The following is an 18,138-nucleotide window of genomic DNA, read 5'->3' on the forward strand; positions in this document are numbered from 1 at the left end:
ACAAAGTGTGTGTGTTCTCCTCAGGGAAAAGGGGCACTACTAGTCCCTTTATTCCAACACACACACATGCAGAAAAAGATGATGGTAGCAGTACAGTATCAACCCATATGCAAGGGAATTAAGTTTATGAATTAGAGAAGAAATAACCTTCTCCCAGAAGGAAAACGGGTATTAGGCTCTCAAAAAGACCCTAATTTTGTTAAATAGGCTCATTAATAGGAAGTATGTGATCAGATATTTGAAAAATATAACCAGTAAAACTTACGCAGACTTCTAACCAAGGTAGTGAAGGTACTAAATAGTATTGGTAGTGCACGTAATAGCGGTATCAGGGTATAAACGCTAACGATACAAGGTAGTGGTCAAATATAGTGGATTGAAACTTAGCAACAGCTATATCGCTTTGCAGGCCGCTATAGCGCTCAAAAGACTGCTTTAACGGCCGCTATTTAGTCATGGTAGCGATCCATTCCTAGCACATTATTTATTTAAATTTTAAAATGTTAATATTTAAAATTTATTGTCTTATTACCTCGTTGTATATAAAAATTATTCTTCTAAACTCTAGGTTTTTATTGATTAGTATATTTTGCGTTATTTTTATGATGAGAGAAAGTCATAATATATACACTATTACATAAAAATTAGGTATATTACACAAAATTAGGTATTTTTCAAATACCGCAATTGAAACTTAGAGTCTGTTTGTCAGAGCTCCTAGAGCAGTTTTCTGGTTGGAATCAGTAGGAGCTCTGCCAAACAGCAGCTTTCAACTTTTAGCTCACTGAGTGGAATCCGTGGGAGTGATTATCTGAAATGAATTAAAAGCTGAGGAGCTAAAAAATAGCTTCCCCTGATTCACTTCTCGCACAAAATCACTTTCTCTATATATTTTATTTTAGAGAATCACTTTCAGCCACAGAATCACTTTTTCCAGAGAATCACTCCCCACAGAGAATTTGGATCAGGGAGAGCTCTAACAAACAGGCCCTTAGTGTCCGCTATCTGCTATTCGCTACTATGATGTTAATCCACTACAACGCTATCTGTTATTTATTACGCTGCTCTAGCTAATTAGTTATTGAAGCATTCAAATTCAAATTTCTAAATTGAATGGTCAAGTTTACCAAATTATTTGAAATAATGTAAGAGATCCTACTCAAATACAAGTGAGCATAAACTATCTTGCATTTCTGGCAGTGGCTGAGAAAGATCTTATTGAGATTGGAGGGTTGTAGTGAAAGCTTTATGGAAATTCTTTAGCACTATTACATATAAGAGTGATCTTGACCCAGCCTTCAATAAAGAATCAGCTGATAGCTCTTGCCATTTTCCTCTGAAGAAAAATAAGAGTGACCTTGATAGAGAAGATTATACTTGACTTTGATCGAATGAAATCCACTCGGATTAAAATGCAATGTTGTGAAAACTGAACTAGCCATTATTATTTGCGCAGATTTATTTGTAGTAATTGATATCTATTTTTTTAAATCCATAAACATTTTTAAGAGAGCAAGAACACTAAACCTATATTCATCATATTCTGATTGTTTGATTGGTTTATCTTTTGTTAGTTTTCTATTGCAGAAATTCTTCAGCACTATTACATATAGAGATCGTTTTCAATTCAGGACCTTTTCTACTTCAGTCTGGTTGCAACATGATTAGACATCTGCATCAACTTGTCAGACAGGTAAATACGTTTGCAGATGCCAACAGATAAATAATTGACGTTACTTTGGCAGTATTCTCTAGACCATTTTCTTTACTTGAGAACAATTTGTACCATTAGTACAATGACTGATCGATAAGGCGTTGTAGGCCTATATATATGGCTAAAATATACCTGAGGGAGAAAAGGACTTGTCTCTTTAGTGCCATGTGGAAAGGCAGAGATCCTACTATTGAGAGAGAGAGGGGAAAGCGATGAAGCCTTATGGGCACCTCCATTTCTCTTACCCGATATGGTTTCCATTGGTGGGGTGTGTGTTCTCGAGAGATTCTAAAAGCTCATAGAGTGCGACCTTTTCTTCTCTCCTCTGGGAAGTAGCATCAATTAAGATCCCCTTTAAAACCACTATGATGGCATCTTCATCCTCCTCCTCCAACCTCAGTGATCATCTCTTGCAAGATGACCTCCTCCCATGGCCTTCTTCCCTGCCGTTTGCTCCACCTCTTCACAGCACCATTGGAGCCAACCACCAATGGAGCCAACCCCTATTGCTGTAAGCACCTGCACTTTGCTTATGCATGTTTGGTTCATTGGGGTCAAAATTAAACCATGTTCAAACTTTTATCTGTGCTTCGCATATTTTTATCATTTCCCCCTTTTCTCTCTCAAAGGAAACTAGGAAAGTATAGTGTTACCGGGGAGTGTATTCATATTCTTTCTTCACCGGATTACTAGGATTTGGAGTTTTCCTCTGCGTGCTTGTTCTCTCCCTCCCTGTTGTCTCCATGGATCCTAGGGAATTGTAGCACGGCAAAATGACAACTTCAGGCAGAAAGAGATAAAAGAATGGATGAAACATATGTGCATGACACCATCCACAAATTTGTTGGTTTCCTCCAAAAGGTTGCTGTGCATTTTTCCTCTTGTCATAACGCCATATCTACGTCGTCACGTGCAACACTAGCTTGTTTGGTCAGGTGAATTATATTCAGATTGTGCCTCGATTTTTCCCCCTCTTGCAGGAGCTGTGGTGAGCATCATCACTTGAGTGCTCAAGATGAGCTTGAGGTGCTCCTCTCAGCACAAGGCCACCATCACAGTCATCAGGCTGCTTCTCCATTAATCCCTCCCCAGCTCAGCTCTCTGCTAATGATGCAAGACCTAGGGTTCCAATGGAGCAACTGCAGCTTTGCAGACACCGCCTCCATGCTCATGCCTAGTGGCCAGCAAGATGGTCACCACAACAAGACCAACGAGGAGCAGCGACGTGAATCCCTTCTCTCAAGATCATCGTGTGCAGCTGGCACGGCCATTGCTTACCACGACATCGGCGCCGGCCTCCCCTCCATGGCCGCCGCCGATCTGGACGGCGTCGTGCTTCCAAGCGTCAACATCTCGCGGACGCAGCAGAAGCCGTGCCCACCGCCTATTCTCCCCGGCGACGCTTTCGAGATACTTGCTTCGTCACGGTTGTGCAAGACCCTACTTAGCCAAGCTTCTTCAGTACTGTTCCATAATGGCATGCCTTCGTTGACATCAGAGCATGTGCCCTATGGCCCTCCTGCTGCTGCTCATCCCCAAGGACCATCCATTGACAACTACAAGGTCAGTCAAAGTACGTACGTTTGTAGAGCTTGCTTGCACAGTATTTTTCCTAAGAGAGAACAGAAATTAAGGAAAAGAATGAGGTAGCTTGTAATGAACTGAAGGGCTAAGTACATATATATGGTAGGCTCTAGGCTTGTGTTTGCTAGAATAGTGTATAAATGTCATTGCAGTGCTGCCGTTGTTTAACATGGTGTACCCAGAGAACTAATATCCAGAACCGTAAAATGCTTTAGGATTCAAATTTGATCAAGAAATTTTAGGAAACTAGCCTCGAGATGCATAATACTGTTAGTCATTTGCAACTGCTGGTAAGTTGTTGTGTTTTAAAACTCAAGCAGGAAGTAGTCCTACTACCAAAATCTTTTCCTGGAGAGATCTAATTAATTGACCTGAAGTATTAATTTAGCGGTGATTTTTCTGGACCTATATGTGAATATTGTTAACAGTACTGTGGCGTATAAATTAAGATATACGGCAACACCATATATACATAGCTTAGGAGCTAGCATGCACGTGTGAAAGAAGGCGAACGGCAGTAGAAGCGTTCCAGGCCTGTTCCTGAGTCCTGACATAAGATGTTGCTCTCCTGCATGTTTTCCTAGGTGTATAAATGTATGCTCCTATATACTACTACTTAGTATATATATAAGGATTGAGGATATATACAAAATAATGTTGATGAGACATATGTACGGTACGGTATGAGTACCTACCTAGCTATATTACAGGTGTAGAACATTTGTATGACTAAAGACATTGATCTATTATTTTAGTTATAGGAAGGACCGTTTAGTTTTAATCAAGGACAGCATGCACCTAAGCTGGTAGCATGCATGCAGATACGGATCCATCATGCACAGCTCATCGCGTGGCTAGATGCATGATATGATGTCCGCCTCATGTTCCTGGTCGATCTGCAGTGCACGCTCGTTCTCTGGGTACGCAACAGCAGCTGAGCAAGCAAGCTAGGCCAGGCCGGCCAGTCCATTTTGTAAAAGTACAGCCTCTTTTTTGCTCTGCATGCACGCAGCGTTAGGAGTGCCATGCGTCGTCTTTTTCAATTCGCGCCCAAGTACTATGCCCCTCTGGCCTGCTGCATGCCTGCATCTCGAACTAATTTTGCTGCTGCTGTTCATCTGATATTCACAGGCTTTAATCTGCTGTTAGTCTGTTAATCTGATTACTCGAGAAATTAATAAATAAACCAACGAATTGATTGCTAATGCATGCATGCTTGTGTGTGCGTAGATGGGTTTGGCTTTGGTGAATGAGGCAGGGGGAGGCCGCCAATGGAGTGCGGAGCACAACGCACTATGTCAAAAGCCAGCACCGGTGTCCTCGCCGGCGCCGGCGCCAAAAACTCCTCGACTCGAGTCGCGCTCCTCCACCATCGTCCCTTCTTTAAAGGTATATATCCATATATGGAGTTTATTTACCTACGAAAATATCAATCTCTCCCAGAAATCAAAGAATGTCTTGTTTTATCACTTTTTGATCAACAGTGCATACTGTGTGAGTGACTATATCTGCTGTTTTTAATTTCTTCGTGTTAATTTATATATATGCAAGCACACTCATCCGGTCTTTTATTTAGGTAAGGAAAGAGAAATTAGGGGATCGAATTGCTGCCCTTCAGCAACTGGTCTCACCTTTTGGCAAGGTAATTAACATTTAATAAGCTACCAGCAAAGATTACTGATCCTTTCAATATTTTGCATTGCATTATACTCGTATAAAGCTAGGTGCACAACCGTTCAAGTTAAACATGCAAGGAATGCCGCTCCATCATTTTATTGCTTACTCCGTTCATTATCACTTCAAATTGGCCACTGAATTCCTCATATTTTTGAGACAATGGTGGCAAATCCTCAAACGATAACTAATATAGCGAAAAATCATGGATGTTACTTATAATGATTTATACTTGTTGTGTACGGTCCTTTATGACATATATAGAGCTAAGGCTGCTGATTCGTATTGCTATGCGTTCGTACAATAAATATAGTACTATGGAAATAGTTTTGACAACAAATATACCCATGACATCGTTTTTCATATATTCCAATCTTTAATCTTTATAAGCATGCCAATGGTCGGTTCATAAAAAAAGAGCTAGCCAGTAAAATTACCTTTTGAGTAAAGGTTTAGCAGTTCATGAGCAATTCACCCACAAAAAGAAAAGTGGACAATCTACTAAACCTTCAACATGGAGTACATATTGACTGTTACATCTGACTATGTGCAGACTGATACCGCATCAGTACTCATGGAGGCCATTGGTTACATCAAATTTCTTCAAGACCAAGTCGAGGTAATGATTCATGAACCATTTAAGCTAACCACGGTTGACTAATGTATTTGGTACTATCTGTCAAGCATCTTTTCAAGCAACATTCTTCATGTACGATTTCTTAGGATTTCCGGCTGACCACAGTACTAAATTTCCCCTGCAGACTTTAAGCGGCCCGTACCTGAGATCATCCAGAAACAAGAAAGCCAGGACAATACAGCAGCCGGTACAACATTTTAACTCAACGACCACCCTTTTTCATTGTTTTTTTTTGGGGGGGAAATCGTTAGCTTGATGTTATATGCTTGGTCTGTTGCTTGCTATACTTTAGGGGTCGACCAAAAATACAAATGCTGGCGAGGAGGAGGAAGCAAGGCTTGATCTCCGCAGCAGGGGGCTCTGCTTGGTGCCTATTTCCTGCACGTCATACGTGACCAATGAGAATGGAGTCTGGGCTCCACCCAATTTTAGCGGAAACTAATTCATGTCAGCTAGAGACACCACACGACAGTGTACTCGAAACTAATCCACGGTTAATTGGAGATCTCCAGGCAAAACATACCCTCTGTTCTTGTGTTGTCCTTTTGGCGTTGATCTTTGATTAAGCACAAATCCTGCAATCAGTATAGCATCTCCTCCATAACATTCATTCAAACTAGAGGAGGCTAGAGCTATAACCGATGCCGATCTTACACTGCGCGTACCAAGTATATGCAGCATGCCAGACTTCGTGATCGATACACATTTTAAGGCTTCAATCTGAGGCAACAAATATCACAGAAACATGGATACTCCATGTCGTAGTTGAGGACTTGAGGTGAATGCAAAAGTACAGGTAAGTTAGTTGCATCAATTACATACCCGCTGCTGTGTTATGAGTTGCAATACAATTATACACTGCTCAAGAAAATCAGTAGATGGAGCCTCCAAATACATTGCTATATATCTACACTGCACATCGCATCATGACGTGGATCCTTTGCTGCTTGTGGTTATGAAAGATTCACCACAGCCACACTCCCCTTTGGAATTTGGGTTTATGAACACAAACTCAGACCTGCAACAGGAGCACTAATTACTTACTGAACAAATGTAAATGGAGGGGAAAACAAAAATGTTATGTATGAGCCGTACTTTAGTGGATCGTCCATATAGTCCATCTTGGTACCAATAACATGCATCAGAGCTTTAGGGTCGATTAGTACTTTAATTCCCTTCTCTTCAACAAGCTCGTCAAACTTCCCTTTTTCATCTGAAATTAGCGGAGATGGTTCTTGAGCAATGGCAGACAGTTGTAACAAGCAGCACAATGTTTGATATTCAGAACAAAATGTGGCATGATTCAGCAGCCCCCTTTAGAGAGCAAGCTTGTTTATAATTGGTAAAGCTCAACACATGGAACGATTTATGAAGAGAAAATCATCAAGGAACCGTGCCATACAGGTTACACTCCATCATTTTGTATAAAAACTTGACCAACAGCATGTTATGCTTGAACTTTGCAAACATGAGCAAGGATTTTCATAGCACTGATTAACGTTGATGCGATAATGAAAAGGCATAACATGGCCAAGGATGACTTTGGAAACCATCCATCAAATATCACGCGTATTAATTAAACATGCACAACAGTATGCTACTGAACAGACATACATATCAACCAGATGGTAGTAACAGTAAACCGGATAGTATGATACTACTATATCACTGAGCATTGTGGAGTCCATACGAATAGTTCCACAAGAACCACCATTTAATAAGTAACATATTCAATACGGAATTCTGCAGATTAGATTGCTGGTCAGTCTCAGTTCAGGTAGAACATATCCAATTGTTTTCCCTAAATAATTTTTCTGTAGCAATTGTAGAACATAAACCACCGAAACTTTTACGCCCATGAAATGGTCTCTTATTGTTTTGAGATCATCATCACATTTTTAATTATTTTACCCCCACCGAAGCTTTTACGCAGCAAGCACTGGAGGGTCAAGTTGCAGAACATGATAGCTCATCACGGTGAAAATGACGAACAAGTACAGCAATAGTTGGCGCGATAAGAAGAGATCATCAAATCGCACCGGCGTAGTTGAGCGTGTAGGAGAGGCCGTTGCAACCTCGCGCTTTGACGCCGAGCCGCAGGTAGGGCCGCTGCCTGAGGCTGAGGAGCTGCCGGATCCTGGACGCGGCGCCGTCCGTCAGCGTGAGGGCCTGCCTGCGTATGGCCCGGTCAGCCGCGGCCCTCAGCACGGACGACGACATGGCTGGTGTGGCTTTGCCTGCGTTCTTCGGCAACCACCCCTTCCTCCACAAACAACCAAATCATGAAAAAGGAGACCATTTGGATCAATCGAATTGGTTTGAAATGGAGATTCTGACAGAACTAAAATTGGAGCAGCGATGAATTTGTTTGAGATGGTAGCATGGCAAATCGATATCTTTACGAGAGGGGCGCAGGCGACGCGATGGGGAACGGGTCGATGGGGGCGCCGATTTTCCTCGAATCGAATCGCTTCGATCGCAAGCGAAAGCGAAGCTGGACCTCGACAAGCTGCTCACCTGCGGATTTGGATGGATGATGGATAGGCGGTGTCTGCCTGCCTGCCCGCGCGCGCACGCGCCCCTGGATCTCCTCCTGCTCCTTGCGCCGCTGCTTCCTGGAGTGGATTGGATTTTGGAGTCTCCCTCGCCGGCGCGCCTGGACGTGGCGTGTTCCTCCGATTTCCCAAACGCTGGGAGCCCAAATCGGAGGCGTCGTCTGGAAGGAAGGAAGAAAGGCGGAGGCGGAGGGATGACGAGTTCCGCTTCGTTTCGTCGGCTCCACTGGGCCGACCGTCTGAGACCTTGCTTCCGGCCCACTAGAGGCCCAGCCCAGGCTCAGGTCCAGGCCCAGGACCAATACGGGCACCACGTCACCGCCCAACCAGCTGAAATTTGGCAGATTTTTTCGAAACTTCTGGAGTATACAACACTCAGCTATTTTATTTTGCGGTTTCGATAATATTTTACACCGTTGGACGGTTTTTCGAAACGTTGTTTATTATTTTCATATATACTCAAATTTACATTTCATATATACAAATTTCAGTTCATTTTACAGTGTAATTCTTTATTTATTGAACTGCAATTTTTTGCGTTTTGAAAAAAATTGACTGAGAACTGTGTTAATATTGTTAGATTCTTTTTTGTTGCAACCAGACAAGGCTTCTCTTGTTGTGTCGTCAAAGCGTGCTTGATTACGTGACTTTCTCCTATTGCACGAGAAAATCGACTGAAATCCTTTTTTTTCCAATAACACGTAGACGCCCCCATGCTATTTATTTATTTTTCTTTTTGCTACTTCGAGTAGGTGTGTTGGAGATCCGTTGAGGAGGTAAAGTAGCTTCATATTTTGCTTTTAGTTGACCGGTTGCAAACTAATATCATTTTATTAGTGATTTGAAATCTCAGTATCATAAGTTACATTTCATCTATATTTAAATTATATTTGATTTCACTATGTAATTCATTGTTCATTAAATTGTAAATTTTTATTTTGATATAAGTGTTTTTTTTTTGTGGCTGGCTGGTGCGTTGTTTTTTTTTTTCATTTTTGTTGCTTTGAGTTGTAGGTTAGAGACCCGTTAAGGAGGTTAAGTAGCTTTGGTTTTTGCTTTTAATGCGGGTTGGAAAAGAGCTTGATTTTTTTAGTAATTTGAAATCTTATCTCATAATTCACATTTCACCTATACCGAAATTAAAGTTAATTTTACAATGGAATTCTTTATTCGTTAAAGTGTAACTTTTTATTGTGATAAAACGTGACTTTAGAACTGTATATATACTAGTTTTATGTGTTAATTTCTTGGTTCATAGTTACTGCAATTGGTTAAAAACAATTGAGGGGGAAATAGTCATTTTTTTAAAAAGCGTTTGTTTACATTTCTTTTCCTATTGGTAAAAAAGTTGACTGAAATTCCCAAAAATATTGGCTGAATGCCAAGCAGACACTTGGTTAAAAATTTCACTGCAATCGGAAAAAATTTCAATCGATTTTTTTGTTGAAAAAAAGTTATTGATTACATGTCTTTTTCCTATTGGTCAAGAAAGTGACTGAAATCCTCGAAATTATTAGTTAAATATCATGTAGACACTCCCTATTTTTTTCCTTTTTTATTTTGCTTTACTAATTTTCTTCCTTTACATGTTTGTAATGGTACCAAATTGTCGTCCAAATCAAAACATCTGATGGCGTCGTGCACAAGTCAGAACATTCCTTCGCTTGAGTACCAGGGGATCATGAATGATTAATTTCACATATTTTCACGTAGTCCAGTGCTTTTACTGACAACTGAAACCGAAGAACAAGGGACGCTTAGCTGCAATCCCACAGCCAAGCAAGACAAGCAATTTCCTAGGAAGACAAGGCAGTTTCTGCACTCCAAGTACAAGCACAAATATGAAGCACAGTAATTTACTCCATTTGATCGATTCAATCATAGTAGTGGTTTCCTTCAATAAATTAATCAATGTGCCTGCCCTTTGCCATGCAACAAATCAAGCATGGCGAATCCAATGCACTACTAGTAACAATGAAGGCAATTGCAACAATCGATAATGGTGTCTTGTGAGCCTTAGGAGTAGAGACAGACACGGGTGCAAGCAGCTGGGTTCGTTTCAGTTCTTCAGGACGGGGAGCAGGAGGCCCCTGGCGTGCATCTGCTTGTACATCCACTGCCAGTTCTCCGGCCGCACCTCACCGCCCAGAGCCCGGACCACCGACCCACCGCTGCACGCTCCCACCTTGCAGCACTCCTCCAGCGGCAGCCCCTTCACCAGCCCGTACAGGAACCCGCTCGCGAATAGGTCGCCTGCTCCCGTGGCGTCCACAGCGTTGCTCTCGCCGATGGCCGGCACCTGAACAACCTGCATTCCATTTGCTCATTTGTTTCAGATTCTAAATACATGCAGATTGTCTCTTCGGAGACATCCGATAAATACATGCAGATTGTCTCTTCGGAGACATCCGATAAATACATGCAGGTTAACATTTGCTCTTTCTGAATTGTGCTTATCGACTGAAATAGCAGTGTCAGTCTTCGAAAAATATTCACTTTCGAAAACGGAAAGGAGCATTGTTGATTGACTGTACTTTATTTACAATCCATAGAGACTGAATCTCACCTGCTTGCCATGCTTTGCTATGCAGCCCTTTGAAGCAAGGGTCACCACGGCCCATTTGCAGTACTTGCCCAAGAACGCGAGTGCCTCCTCTGGATCAGATGCCAGACCTCCACTGCAGATACATACAACGGATGAGCACAGGGCGCATGCCTTAATCTGGCATCTCAGATATAAAGTGAGCTGTAACAGTACGCGACCAACCGTTGGCAGTTTGGTACTCAAAAGGCTAAATAAGCATTTCTTTTGCTCTTTGAACTTACCACTCTTTTGTTATTTTCCTACTCACATACAATAATACAAGATAATAGTGGAGAGAATCACCCTATAAGCTCTCTAGCTTCATCCTCATTGGCGAAGCAAAGGTCAATGTTGCCAGTCTCCAAAAGGTCGATTAGTTGTGACCTATAGCCACGAACCATCTGCATATACACAAAAAATAGCCAACCATACTAAAATCAGACTGTATTCAAAGCAGACCTCAAGTGAGCAATCAGGTCAGTAAAGCTGCGTTCAGACCTCAAAACTGGCCAAATCTAATGACACTGAAAGGCTTTCCTGTTTAGCAATCCTAATAGCTTCAAAAATCTGTTCCATATTCTGTTGTGCATATCTCACAACAAGCCACTGCATTAAAATAAGAAAATTCACAGTTAACAAATACACATGCTAAGATTCTTTTTGTTAAGAATATATATGAAGTAATGAATGTGCACAAAAGAGGAAAAAGGAAATCACCTTGGAGCCTTTAAAGTCTTCCTTTCTGAACTCATTGGCCTGTTACATGGACAAACGATCTCATCAATCATAAGATTGTTAAGAGACAAGTAGCATATGTAACATTTAAGACTGCATCAAACAAGGGGATACCTGCATCTTGACTGCACTAGATAGGCATGGCCGCATGGTGCGATTGCCGCTTGCATCGACCAAGCATGCACACTATAATAGGTATGCTTTTTAGCCGTATCCACTATGCAGTAAAATAAGGGCAAAAAAGATAAATTCTGGCTTCAGATGTTAGGTTACCTGAGCAGTGTGCCCTTTTTTGGCCCTTAATCTTGTGAGGTCTACACCACTAAAGCTCATATTGTTGACAAACAAAAGGCCCTGGTTGTCATCTCCACAGGCTCCAATTATTCCAGTTGATATCCCAAAACCCGCCGAGAGCCCACGAATTGTGTTGGCAACACTTCCACCAGCTATAGTAGTTATTGGAGAGAGGTCATCACGGGAAGGAAGGATGTGGGCGTTCACTTCAGTAAGAATATGATTCAGCTCCTCAATGGACACCTGTACATAAAACCACTGTCAGACGAAAAGTTTGCTTCCCCCTTTAATGATGCCAGGTTAGTTCCATTATAGTTGTAAATCTTAACACCGCATAACCAATCAGGGTTCAAAGGAGAATAACTCATGATGCAATGGGACCACAATCAAACAGTCTAGATGCATAGTTCTTCAACCTCCAACCAATAGCTAAAAGGAAGTGAAAGGTGTTAGCTAGCACAAGGCCCTCCACAGCGTGTACTTGGAGTGGTGCTTGAAATGGAGAGAGAAATTTCAAGCACCGCTCCACACACTGTGTGCTACGATGCCACAGCTAGCCGGTGGCAAAAAATTGTGGAGCGATGCAAGTACTTGTGCCGGCTCCAATTGATTAAAAAAATATTTTGTAACTGTAACACAAGTTGGCAATTACAACTTGAAACCTACTACCATCTAAAACGTTCAAACCCACATGCAGCCACATTTAATTCAGAAATAAAAGACCATTGCTTCACCCAGGATCAAAATGTACTATATATATAAGAACCATAGGGTACTACCTAGTATATAGTATTTATCTTAAGTGGGCAACATTCGTGAAAACAATTCACTTGCCAGTTGCCTCAATGTGACAAAGACAAGTTGTTTGCAGAACATCAAGAGGTAGCAAGAAAAGATGTGGAACGCGCATTTGGTGTTTTGCAAGCTCGCTTTGCCATTCTACGAAACCCGGCATGTATGTTGCAAACGCGATCACTTGTTGAGATCATGTATGCATGTATTATATTGTATAACATGATCGTGGAGGATGCGAGGGATTCTTACAGAGTTCGCTACGATGACCACTATGAGTATGACCAGGACAGCTCATCCACACCATTGACTGGATATGGACATGGGCCAATTCATGTGGTTTTCCAATGTCCTAGAGAAAGAAGAAGAAATTCAGGATCGAGACATGCATCGTCGTCTCAAGGAGGACTTGGTTGATCATATATTTCAGTGCTTTGGAGGGCAACAATCTTAACCTTATTTAGATTGTCACTAAATTGTTTGGGCTGCTATGTATGCACTCTATCGTAGTCAAAATGTACTAGATAAATGTACTGGCTTAGTATGTATTTCTGATTTTATCTCAAGTATTACATTGTGTTTTCTCAAAAATACTCATCTTTTAGGGACTTCTAGTTTATTTCATATTAGTATGGCACATACCGCTTTGCTCTATCCATCTAGATACTATTGCTCGTAGCTACCTGTACAACAACCACAAAAGAATTAGCTCGAACCTTGAATCTGCAGATTGTACACACAACAGCGCATGGGGGACGGAGCGAACAAGAGCATGGGGGATTTTTCTCCCCTGCTAACCGAGCATGGTTGAGATAAGACTATCGTATTTTATTTCATACGGGGCCCACTTTTGTAGCTGGCGCCGAAGCCACACGTTGTGAGACAAAAACCGATCAAGCTTATCTTCAACGTGGCAGCAACATGCATTTTCAAGCTTCACTCACACTGTGGAGGGCCTAACATATATTTCCACATTTATTTGGTTGCTTTGACTGCAAATTTCTTTCAAAGTTTCCATTTAAAAAATCCGTTCAATAGCATGAAACCTGCACATGTATGCATGTGCTTTTGCTTTGTTTACAAGCTAGAGCTAAATGTCTTCTTCTTGGAGCTGTTCTGATACGATGAGGAGGAAATTGATAGATTTCAGCACGTTCAACTGTATAATATCCTACTCTCTCAGTTCCTTAGGAAGAGAGAAGTGTGGATTTGATAGATAGATGAAGCCCTCTAACTGATTGCGCATAATCTAAAAGATACAGACCCCAAGTTAACATTTTAAAATCTAAGTGGGAATCTAACTGATATAAAGTTACAACTTTATCTATCCAAAAAATATGTACTCCAGAGAGGGAAACATGACTGCTTCTTTCATACACAAGGACTCAGCAGTGACACCGTAAAAGGTGTTAATACCTAATTGTTTGAGTGTCTCAAGACATTTTAGGGATGCAAGTGGGTACCCAATGGGTAGTTCTGGTTCACTACTTAGTTCATTTTTTTAAGTTAATTAGGTGGAAGTGAATCTTTAGTTCAATTAAATGAGTTTTAGGTCGACCCAATGACCCAAAAATCCAAAACTGGCACCCTTAAGACATATAGAACTATGATATTGATGTCTAAGATCATGCCAAGTACTATTTTTCTCTCTCGATATTTGGGGAACACGCCTTTCAGATATCAAATAGTATGACAATGATGCAGTAAATATCTAAAATCTGGCAAGATGTTGAGCCTGCAACTACATATCTTTGCAATGAAAAGTCAAGAATGCAGAACGATAGTAACAGAGCCAGGTTGTTTGGTTTCTTTGCTACAAACTTTTACCAACTCTGCAGCCTACAATTATTGGCATTGTTAAGGGACCAATCAGTTTGAGCAACGTTAGGCCATGCTTGGCCGTTCCTGAAGTGTGCAGTGCAGTGCATGCCAAACCATCAGGTGAGCCCTTGTACAGTGAAAGCAACACCAAATCTAATCAGTATAGTTGCAGCTAACCAAAGTACAGGGCATGTGTCTGTACGCCCCAAGTACTTCCTTTGAATTATTATGTTTTCATGTATGATGGGCCATGTTGTGACAATCAGGGAGAGCCATAACATAAATGGGTAGGACATTCATTTCATCAAAGCATATAACCAAGCAAACGTTCTCTCACAAAAACAAACCAGAATTGGCAGCGCAAACCATTTCAAGAACACAGAGTACAGCACTATAAACGGAATCCCAAATGAAACGACAAATTACGTCTGAAGAAGCGTTTCAGCAGAAGATAAAAAAAAAGATCGTTCGTTCGTTCTTTAAATAGGAGTTCCGTAACAAATGAGTGCGTTAAAATATTGAAGAACGGGAGATCTAAATATCACATGGGCGGTCAGCCTGACATATGGCCGGGGCGCAATTGGAGCTGAATTTAACACAAATGCAAGAACCTATCTTTGGAACAACCACATGACGGTAACCGCTCCACCAAAAAAAAAACTCAAAGAAAAGGAAAGAACTTGATGCCGTAAGGAATTTTTTTTTACGACGAACAAGAAGAAAGAATAAGAAAAAAAACCTGGCAATCGACACTATCTGAGCGGTTACTGGTTCCATCGAACGCGCCATTGCCAGGTAGAATTGGGATTTCAATTACGGAACGAATGGGCGAGTTCAGGTGGAACAAGGACACTGAAGTGAATTACACTACTCGACATGGTTGCGTCGTGTGCGCAGGGAGGGAGGGGACGAGGGAGGGGTAGGGAGACGGGAGTACCTGCTGCGAGCCGCCTCGGTCGCCGGGGACGCGGTCGAGGAGGGACCAGTCGACGCGCGCGACGTGGTCGATCAGCGCCGACAGCTGCAGCCCCAGCACCGCCGGCGCCGCCTCCCTGCTGGCCCGGAGGGAGGAGGGGTCCTGCTGCTGCTCTGCCTCCGCGCCCATATGGTACTTGGGATCGGTTGCTTGGCTCTCCCTCTCCCACCCCTCCCTCCGCTGCCCCTCTCCTCGAGCGGAGGAGGAAAGGGTCGTCGCCGCCGGCGGATGGCGGTGCTAAGCGGAGGCTGCGGTGGGGGCAGATGGATTGCAAGGCAAGGAGGGGCTCCTCTCCGCCGTTATATACACGGGAAAGGGGCAGCGCACGTATCTTGCTCGGGACTCTTCATCACCACCCTTGCACGAATCTTGATGCATCCTACGTTGATTATTGTCTCTGCTAGGCGCCTCTTCTTTTTGAATTTTTACCGCGAGCCCTCCGTTCATCCCAAGAGTAATATGCCCATATAAAAAACATGTTAAAAAATAGTAATGCCCATATTGCAATTCAGGATTTCCCATATGGGCATTACTAAACAAATTAGTTCGTGTGAAAATTGTGTGTTCTAAACGGGGTCTACTTGTACACGCATGAGAGTTTTTTTCTTTTTACTAGTCTTTGACCGGCATCAAGCCATCCAATGTCTTTGACACCACTCTGCCAAATAACGGTAAAGTTGATAGTATGTGTCAAAAAATTGTAGCTGCCAAAGATTATAGTTTCTTTTATAGACTGTGTAAAGTATGTGTAATTCTATGATAAAGGCGTAAAGAAGTGTAGTTTATGGTAATTTTTTTACACGCATTCTTCTTTTGCTTTGTAAAATTTACTCATTCTATTTGTTGTTCCTCTTCTTCTTTTGCTTTGTTTTTTTTTCACTTGAAGGGAAGTCTCGGAGACAATACCAGGTCGACCTCAAAGCTATTGGAGTGAGGTTAGGCCAACTCTAGCTGATGTAGTTTCCGGTGCTACAGTGCGGATGCGGCATGCGTGTAGCCTGTAAAAGCGCTCCAGATGAGTTAGTTTTAAGTGCTACAATGATACAGGTGTAGCAAATTTGCGGGAGAGGAATGACAAATTTGCGAGAGTTTGGAGCTACGACAACACTGTTTATAGTATATGAATGTAGATCCGAAAAAAAGATGAAAAGTAACGTAAGGTAGAAAATAAGGTAACTGATTGAGATATGAAAAATAAATAATATTATAATAATATTATGAGATGTTATAAAAGTATTATAGATAATAAATTTTTAAATATTTATTAGAGATAATCTTAGAATGTGACATGAAAGCAGAGAAACTTTAATGGCAAGTTTGGGACCTCAAGAGTTTACTAATATTATGGGTTATCTCTCCTACAATTTCGCTGAGACAAAGTAGATAATATTATATTATCTGGATCTATCATCATACATGCTAGTAATGTAATATTCTGTTAAAACAATTGAGTACTAGCACTGATCGCCGTTCTTTAGACTAGTGGTGGAAAATCAGCCTGCCGAATGAATCTTCTTTTTCCTTTTGCATTTTTGTGTTTTTTTTAATCGCCGGAGCACAAAAGGGCTCTGGTACCGTAATTCGAGTCACTGCAAATTGCTACGAAGAAGGCACATAAGAACAAAATGTGCAGGCGGAAGTGGGAAAGAAAATGAGGCAGCATAAATCTCTTTCCTACTTAAAAAATATCAACTCCATGTATGTCAACATTTTCTTATGCCAGTTTGTCTTCATTTATTCGCCCACATCTTTGTCGGCGCCACCAGGTGAGCCCCTGTGCAATCGCGTCTCCTCCTTCCTCGCTCTCCGTCCTCTCCCCCTTTCACAGACCCCACTCATGCCTCTGCTATCTAGACTCCCGAGCTGCCATTGCCGCCTCCTTCTCCTCCTCCGCGCTCGAGCCGCGCCGACGGGGCCACCCCGCTCTCCCTCTGATCCCCCCTTCCCCGAGCAGCCAAGCGCATTTAAGCATCTCCCCAGCGACCAACACCCTAGCCCCCGCCTACGCCCCTAGTCCCCAGCACGCACCATGCAGCACCTGCATCTGAGCACCTTCATCGTCGGCCCTCCGCCACGCACATAGCCATCAGTCGAGGGGTCGACTTGCCGTCACAAGGTTGCCTCATCGAATCATGAAATGGATCTAGATCTAAGAGGTAGGTCCATCGCTGGCGCCCGAGGGAGGAGCTCTCTGTCGGCATCGAGTGTGGCGTTCCATGCATGCCGTTGCCCCTCCTCGGGCAGCCACACCACGCGACAGGTGCATACGTACGTACGCATGAAAGTGCGTACATAGCCGCGCCGCCCCGCCCAGGGTGCTAGTCGCGCCAGGACGGGCCCTTCTACTCCTCACAGCTCGCCATGGCGTCGACTACGCTAGTGACGTGTGGAGGAGGTCGGGAATGTGAGGATCGGTGATGTCCTAAGAGGAGGGTGCATTAGGACACTTAGAAACCTAACCGGCTTAAAAAACTTCACAAGATAAACATATCTCAATTTCTATCTAAATATGCTTTAGACTTATCTAATATATCTACTCTACCGCTTAAAAGAGTTTTACAACCTATAGTCAATCCTAGCAAACTACTCTAGGAAGATAAATGCCAAAGGTAGATTGCAAGTATATAAATACGGAAACGTAAATAAGGTAGAGAGAGCAAACTTGGTACAAGAGATTTTTATCTCATGGTATCAATGATATAAATATCACCCCTAGTTAATGTTGGAGCTCCACCAATGATATGCTCCCAGATGGCACCCGATCACGGCTCT

At 42.3% G+C, this 18,138-nt stretch overlaps 3 protein-coding genes across 8 annotated transcripts; 1 reads left to right on the forward strand and 2 right to left on the reverse strand.

Moving 5' to 3' along the window:
• Positions 1-1,868: 1,868 nt before the first annotated feature.
• LOC133894994 (uncharacterized) lies at positions 1,869-6,189 on the forward strand. The gene is made up of 7 exons (XM_062335218.1): positions 1,869-2,225; positions 2,695-3,277; positions 4,529-4,687; positions 4,875-4,940; positions 5,526-5,591; positions 5,734-5,796; positions 5,902-6,189. The coding sequence occupies exons 1-7, from the start codon at positions 2,080-2,082 to the stop codon at positions 6,049-6,051; spliced, it is 1,233 nt and encodes a 410-aa protein (XP_062191202.1). The 5' UTR covers positions 1,869-2,079; the 3' UTR covers positions 6,052-6,189.
• Positions 6,190-6,342: 153 nt separating this feature from the next.
• On the reverse strand, positions 6,343-8,347 carry LOC133895004 (iron-sulfur assembly protein IscA-like 1, mitochondrial). Of its 5 annotated transcripts, none has more exons than XR_009905570.1 (5): positions 8,127-8,347; positions 7,649-7,868; positions 6,705-6,822; positions 6,428-6,627; positions 6,343-6,397 (listed from the first exon to the last, which is right to left on the reverse strand). XR_009905570.1 is itself a non-coding variant. In XM_062335241.1 (5 exons), exons 3-5 carry the CDS (start codon positions 7,827-7,829, stop codon positions 6,534-6,536), a joined length of 393 nt encoding a protein of 130 aa, XP_062191225.1. In that variant the 5' UTR covers positions 7,830-7,868; positions 8,127-8,139; positions 8,192-8,345; the 3' UTR covers positions 6,343-6,533. The 5 variants fall into 5 exon arrangements, 4 of the variants coding, with proteins under 4 accessions (XP_062191225.1, XP_062191221.1, XP_062191210.1 ...); XM_062335241.1 differs by having other exon boundaries at positions 6,343-6,627; positions 8,127-8,139; positions 8,192-8,345; XM_062335237.1 differs by having other exon boundaries at positions 6,343-6,627; positions 7,649-7,872; positions 8,127-8,139; positions 8,192-8,345.
• A 1,657-nt stretch (positions 8,348-10,004) lies between these two features.
• Positions 10,005-15,645, reverse strand: LOC133895035 (uncharacterized). Of its 2 annotated transcripts, XM_062335247.1 has the most exons (8): positions 15,328-15,645; positions 11,757-12,020; positions 11,598-11,669; positions 11,466-11,504; positions 11,247-11,354; positions 11,052-11,149; positions 10,731-10,842; positions 10,005-10,472 (listed from the first exon to the last, which is right to left on the reverse strand). In XM_062335247.1, exons 1-8 carry the CDS (start codon positions 15,493-15,495, stop codon positions 10,224-10,226), a joined length of 1,110 nt encoding a protein of 369 aa, XP_062191231.1. In that variant the 5' UTR covers positions 15,496-15,645; the 3' UTR covers positions 10,005-10,223. The 2 variants fall into 2 exon arrangements, with proteins under 2 accessions (XP_062191231.1, XP_062191236.1); XM_062335252.1 differs by lacking the exon at positions 11,598-11,669.
• Positions 15,646-18,138: the final 2,493 nt, after the last annotated feature.

Source organism: Phragmites australis, chromosome 2, assembly GCF_958298935.1.
Source record: "Phragmites australis chromosome 2, lpPhrAust1.1, whole genome shotgun sequence".
NCBI lineage: Eukaryota > Viridiplantae > Streptophyta > Magnoliopsida > Poales > Poaceae > Phragmites > Phragmites australis.

Excerpts from the sequence above, each read along its gene's own strand:
- LOC133894994 (XM_062335218.1), top strand. The coding sequence starts at position 2,080 with ATGATGGCATCTTCATCCTCCTCCTCCAACCTCAGTGATCATCTCTTG. Across the intron at positions 2,226-2,694 it reads TGGAGCCAACCCCTATTGCT|GAGCTGTGGTGAGCATCATC; the intron begins GTAAGCACCTGC and ends CCCCTCTTGCAG. Across the intron at positions 4,688-4,874 it reads CCATCGTCCCTTCTTTAAAG|GTAAGGAAAGAGAAATTAGG; the intron begins GTATATATCCAT and ends TCTTTTATTTAG.
- LOC133895004 (XM_062335226.1), bottom strand. The coding sequence starts at position 7,829 with ATGTCGTCGTCCGTGCTGAGGGCCGCGGCTGACCGGGCCATACGCAGG. Across the intron at positions 6,823-7,648 it reads CTACACGCTCAACTACGCCG|ATGAAAAAGGGAAGTTTGAC; the intron begins GTGCGATTTGAT and ends CGCTAATTTCAG. Across the intron at positions 6,628-6,704 it reads TATATGGACGATCCACTAAA|GTCTGAGTTTGTGTTCATAA; the intron begins GTACGGCTCATA and ends CTCCTGTTGCAG.
- LOC133895035 (XM_062335247.1), bottom strand. The coding sequence starts at position 15,495 with ATGGGCGCGGAGGCAGAGCAGCAGCAGGACCCCTCCTCCCTCCGGGCC. Across the intron at positions 11,670-11,756 it reads AAAAAGGGCACACTGCTCAG|TGTGCATGCTTGGTCGATGC; the intron begins GTAACCTAACAT and ends TACCTATTATAG. Across the intron at positions 11,355-11,465 it reads AAGACTTTAAAGGCTCCAAG|TGGCTTGTTGTGAGATATGC; the intron begins GTGATTTCCTTT and ends ATTTTAATGCAG.